This window comes from Penaeus japonicus, unplaced genomic scaffold (assembly GCF_977035675.1).
Source record: "Penaeus japonicus unplaced genomic scaffold, GWHDUDI00000001_assembly GWHDUDI00000002, whole genome shotgun sequence".
NCBI lineage: Eukaryota > Metazoa > Arthropoda > Malacostraca > Decapoda > Penaeidae > Penaeus > Penaeus japonicus.
Window position 1 is genome coordinate 17104420 of NW_028234404.1, and position 5468 is coordinate 17109887.

The following is a 5468-nucleotide window of genomic DNA, read 5'->3' on the forward strand; positions in this document are numbered from 1 at the left end:
CTAGTAATACTAGTATTTATAGTAGTCCTAATAGTAGTAATGATAATAGTAATAGCTAATGACGATAATGGATATGATAATAATGACAATAGAATCTATAGTAATGATAATAAAAAAATAGTTTTTAAGAAAACAAAACATCACGACCCTCAAAAACAAAATACGTTTATCACAGACACGGAAAAGCCTTCTCGAAATGTATATATTTGTTCAGTCCCAAAAGAGGATATTTTTTCTCACCTAAAATGTCCAGTGAGCAGGAAAAGGCTGCGCATAGGGAATTGATTTGAGTGAATTCCTCCCTCCGTCCATTTGCTGGTCCGGATACGGAGAGGTAGACAACGTAAAGAGCGTCTTTGAAAGGGAAACCTAAAAGGCCGAGGTTCCTGTAGGCGAGAAAGAGGGACTGGGCGCTGGAAACTGAGGCTTGGAATAATGCATGGACTCTGTTGAAAAGGTTTTACCGAAACAAATGAGAAAGAAACGCTAAAGCTAAATCTTTAGGGCGGGAAAATGAAGTCTAACTGATTTCGGGAACTTGGAGCTTCATATGATAGAATACTTCTTTCTTTTACTCATTATACACGTTCGAGTCTTCCTCCCTAGACATATCTCCATCCGTCTCTCACCTCTGTCATTTCCATGCACCCTCAGGTGTTATACAAATTCTGTAGCCAAAACGCCTCCGCGGATTTTATGGGATTTTTACGTATGCTAATTCAGAAGCGGAGTGTTTCCTCCAAGACTCCCGTTTTCTTTAAAGATAGTCATTTTTATTTTCTGTTTCGTGTGCATAAGTTAAGAATCATGATAAAGATAATGTTTATTTCATGATGCGTTCTTTGACTGTTGTTGTTGTTATTGCTGCTGTTATTACTGTTTCATAAAAGAATTTATAAGGACTCGTATCACATGTGAGAAAAAGAAATCATCGATCAAAAGACTGAGTGATGCTCTTGTAATCCTTGAAAGCCAGATGTAAATACTTCATATTTGTTTTTGATTCAGATTTCCATCTAAAAATCTAAAACATTACACTGAATTGATTGGCCCCTATGATGAATAAACATATTTCCCTTTGTAACACACTGTGCACTTTCTGCACCACTTTTTCTCAAAATATTATATGTGGATGCCTTATAATTCCTTCTGAATATATTTCATACGTATCTTTCTTTCGAAGTTTCCATTCAAGTTGATGACCTTTATGCTCGATAACTTAAAACATATTCGTTTTCATCCCAAGACCCACGTTCTTTCTCAATGGGAAACAGGCAAAGGAGACCACTATGTGAGTAGGAAAACTTAGTTTAGAAAGTGAAATGCCAAGCACATTCCTCCTGAAGAGACGCAGAGGTGTCACTGGACAATTCCCCAAGCACTGGCGATCGCACGCAAGAGACTCAGCTGTCTTGAATACCAAAGCAAGAATACCAAATGCTATCAGTTACAAGATATTCCCTGCAGTTTTATTGGCTTACGAAAGTTTTATCTGGGACACTCTGCATTAGCAAAAGGTTATCTATTTTCCACGAATTCGGCTTTACAATAGAGGCATGGATTCATTAGCATAAGCTTAACGATGCTTAACGCACCATAATTACGCACAAGTTAACCCTTAGAGATATATAAGCCATTAGGGCTCTTGAATTTACTATGCAACACTAATGAATCCCTCATATTGAGCCATTAGCAGATCCCGGTGCATGCAAACAGAGACCTTACACGATTAAGTAGAAATAGAAAGTAGGGATTAATTTGTGCACTTACTCTCGTGAAACCGAAATTGAGAATACTTCGACTTCAGTAATTGCAATTGGACTGCAATGGTCAATTGAAGTTTTAATGTAATAATCCGGTTACGATTCTTCGTTCCGAGATGAATAATCGCGTAACGTTCTAAGATATGTAATCAATTTCAATATCTCTGAACTAGGGAAGTCTCAGATGCCCTTTCTATACCGGGAGACAATAATCAGCTAGGCGTTTCCAGCCTGTTTTACAACTAATGGAGCTTTTAGAGAATAGTCTCGGGAATACGACTGGTATCCTGTGACACACACACACACACACTCTCTCTCTCTCTCTCTCTCTCTCTCTCTCTCTCTCTCTCTCTCTCTCTCTCTCTCTCTCTCTCTCTCTCTCTCTCTCTCTCTCCTACCTACCTACTTACCTACGTAGAAAAGATAACGCGTCTGTTCCCTTTTAACCGCCTAAATTTTGGAAACCGAATAAACCAGCCAAGAGCTTAGGTTAGTCCCAGTATGTACAGAAAATGTGTTGCTTTTGAGGGGAGGCTAATCTAATGTCTAGAACCAGCTCTGCAGCCTACCTTCTAAAAGCTTTTATTAACTCGCTCATGATTATGTTATTTGGTTATTTCACATACTAGGCTGTGTATTGTGTTCTCAGTTATGAGAAATAGTATTCAATTAATTTCTGATGCACTCTTTTTTCCACCAACAGATGCACCTCCAGCAAAGCGATTCGACGCATTCACGTAAGTTCATTTGCTAATGGATAATAAAGTTAATACTGTACATTTGGAGTGATAATTGTTTAATTTACTGGTCAGGGAAGATGGCACGCATATGGGGAGGCTATATACATCTTCAAAATTATAGACACATCAAGATTTTCTAACTGCAGTCGATCAAATGCCTATAATTCGCTCTTACAGCGAGACACCTGGGCCTTCTCTTTTGCTTGTTCAGCTTGTAAATGTGATTTATCTTTCTTTCTTTCTTGCATTTACATTTATTCTAACGTTTACATCGGTCTGCTGCCTTTTCCCTTCTCACTTTTCTTCTCCCCAAAAAAACGTTTCTCTTTCTTAAACATCTGCTTTGCATTGCATCACACCTGGACTACTTTTCTTTTTTGCTTGCCATGCCTGTTCTTTCTTCTCTCGCCTCATTTATAGCCTTTGGCACATATTCCATACTTCTCTTTTTGCAAGATGTCTTCTCCGTCCTCCCCTTCACCCATCCTGCTTACCCTCCCCCTCCTCCATCACTATTCCCGCTGCAACGCCCAGGAAACCGGACATCCCCTCGGTCCCTCTCCCCTCCCGACCCTAACCCTTTCCTCTCGCAGATCCGGCAGATGTCAACTGGAAACTCCATTTTCTTGTCCCAAAGATATACCTCACTGTCTAGTCATCCAGACAAACAGGTAATAGGGAGAGAAAGGGGGAAGACTAGAAGAGGGGAGGAGATAGCAAGGAACAAGAGGACGGGAGTTGGATGACACTAGGGCCTCATTGAGGGGATATTGCCTCCAGAAAGACATGTTTTTGTGACAGGTCGCCCATTTTGCGGCGAGGAGACATCTATATCTGTCATTGGACTCGATAACAAGAGAACGATGTTGTCTAGTTGTGGCTCGCCCGCTTGAAGATAGGGTGGTGGATGGTTTTATGGTCTAGGGTTTTCATTAAGTATATTTCAATGGTCATGAATGATTTCATTTATAACAGTTATACTGCAATGGCGAACATTTTGTTATTAGCTTTATACTTTTGACTAGTGGTATATCTAATCAGAAAAGTCACTTGATATATTGGGGAAAAAAAATACAAAAAAACATAAGCAGACAAAAATGTTGTCTATGAACTTCCTAGTTTCCACGAGAGTTTACGATTTCAAAGTATTGTCGGTGCAGTTGTAGTTTTGTATGTCCTTTGCCTAATATATATTTTTCGTCCAATCCACAGCACTGGTTTCGGACATAGCAAACGCAACATGAATGAAATTGACAGACCTGCCTTTGGATTCAACAAGAAGAATTTTGATGAAATCGACCGAGCTGGTATGGGCTTCGCTAAGCGAAACTTCGATGAGATCGACCGAGCTGGCATGGGCTTCGCCAAGCGCAACTTTGACGAAATCGACCGAGCTGGCATGGGCTTCGCCAAACGCAACTTCGACGAAATCGACCGAGCTGGCATGGGCTTCGCTAAGCGCAACTTTGATGAGATCGACCGAGCTGGTATGGGCTTCGCTAAGCGCAACTTTGATGAGATCGACCGCGCCGGCATGGGATTCGCTAAGCGCAACTTTGATGAGATCGACCGAGCTGGTATGGGCTTCGCTAAGCGCAACTTCGACGAAATCGACCGAGCTGGTATGGGCTTTGCTAAGCGCAACTTTGATGAGATCGACCGCGCCGGTATGGGCTTCGCTAAGCGCAACTTTGATGAAATCGACCGAGCTGGAATGGGCTTCGCTAAGCGCAACTTTGACGAAATCGACCGAGCTGGTATGGGCTTCGCTAAGCGCAACTTTGATGAGATCGACCGCGCCGGTATGGGCTTCGCTAAGCGCAACTTTGACGAGATCGACCGAGCTGGAATGGGCTTCGCTAAGCGCAACTTCGATGAGATCGACCGAGCTGGAATGGGCTTCGCTAAGCGCAACTTTGACGAAATCGACCGAGCTGGAATGGGCTTCGCCAAGCGCAACTTTGATGAGATCGACCGCGCCGGTATGGGCTTCGCTAAGCGCAACTTCGACGAAATTGACCGAGCTGGCTTCGGATTCCTCAAGAGAGCCTTCATGCCAAGGAGTAATCTCTTCAAGCGTAACTTCGATGAAATTGACCGCAGCGGGTTTGGCTTCACCCGACGCAGCTCTAACTAAACCATACATCCTCACTGATAATCATCCGTGTATGGCCAGTATGAACTTTTGAGAGTTTTTATTGATTCGCTTCTCACTCTCTCTGGTGAGATAAGAGTTGCACCTAATATATTTCGTGGGTAGTAAACAGGCAATATAATATAATATAAAATTGATAAAATCTTCCCGTTTGTCCCCCTTCCTCTCACTGTGAGAGAGGTTCTTGCAACGATATCTTTGGTATCCTCAAGAGAGGAAAAGCGACCTCTGAGATCCTTCTCCAGCTGACGTTGCTCTTGGATGGCTGGGAATGTCAAGGAAGGAATAAAGAGTATTTTTCTTAAATGGTCTTTTCTTTCCATCTGATTTACATGTTTGCAATTATTAGAATGATTTATCTTCTGTTGCATTGCAGTAAGCAGCAACCATGTATGTGTGAGAATTCTTAGACGCCAGAAGAGTTGGAAGTTGCATCAAAGGAAAAGAAAATATAGTATATCGTATATTTATAGTATATCATTAAACTCAGTTTGATCCTTCTTGGATATGAAGCTCTTTGTTGACTCTCATAACGGAAATGATACTTGCAAATGTCTAAGAATTCTTAAGCTGGGGATCTTGGAGGTGTAGAGATATTAGTGTCTCAATCGTTCTTTCGATCTATGTCATAATGATGTATAAGCAGATTCGCTTTGCAATTGTCTTAAGAATCAAAACAATAAAGTTATCGAAGTTGATGAGAAAAATGTTTAATTATATAATCATAATGCTAATCAAGCAAAAGCAGAAAATATTTCAACAAACTATTGCAGGATTTATCTCAAAGATCAACAATACAATGAACTGAAC

The 5468-nt window shown here is 41.1% G+C and overlaps 1 protein-coding gene across 1 annotated transcript in view; it reads left to right on the forward strand.

Annotated features, from left to right (window-relative positions):
* The window catches only part of LOC122257897 (uncharacterized), a 32456-nt gene extending 27676 nt beyond the window's left edge, over positions 1-4780 (forward strand). Inside the window, exons 3-4 of the mRNA XM_043023438.2 lie at positions 2467-2500; positions 3716-4780. Of these exons, the coding sequence (XP_042879372.1) occupies positions 2467-2500; positions 3716-4640 (959 nt within the window). The 3' untranslated portion in view covers positions 4641-4780. The remainder of the gene's footprint in view (positions 1-2466; positions 2501-3715) is intronic.
* The last annotated feature ends 688 nt before the right edge of the window (positions 4781-5468 follow it).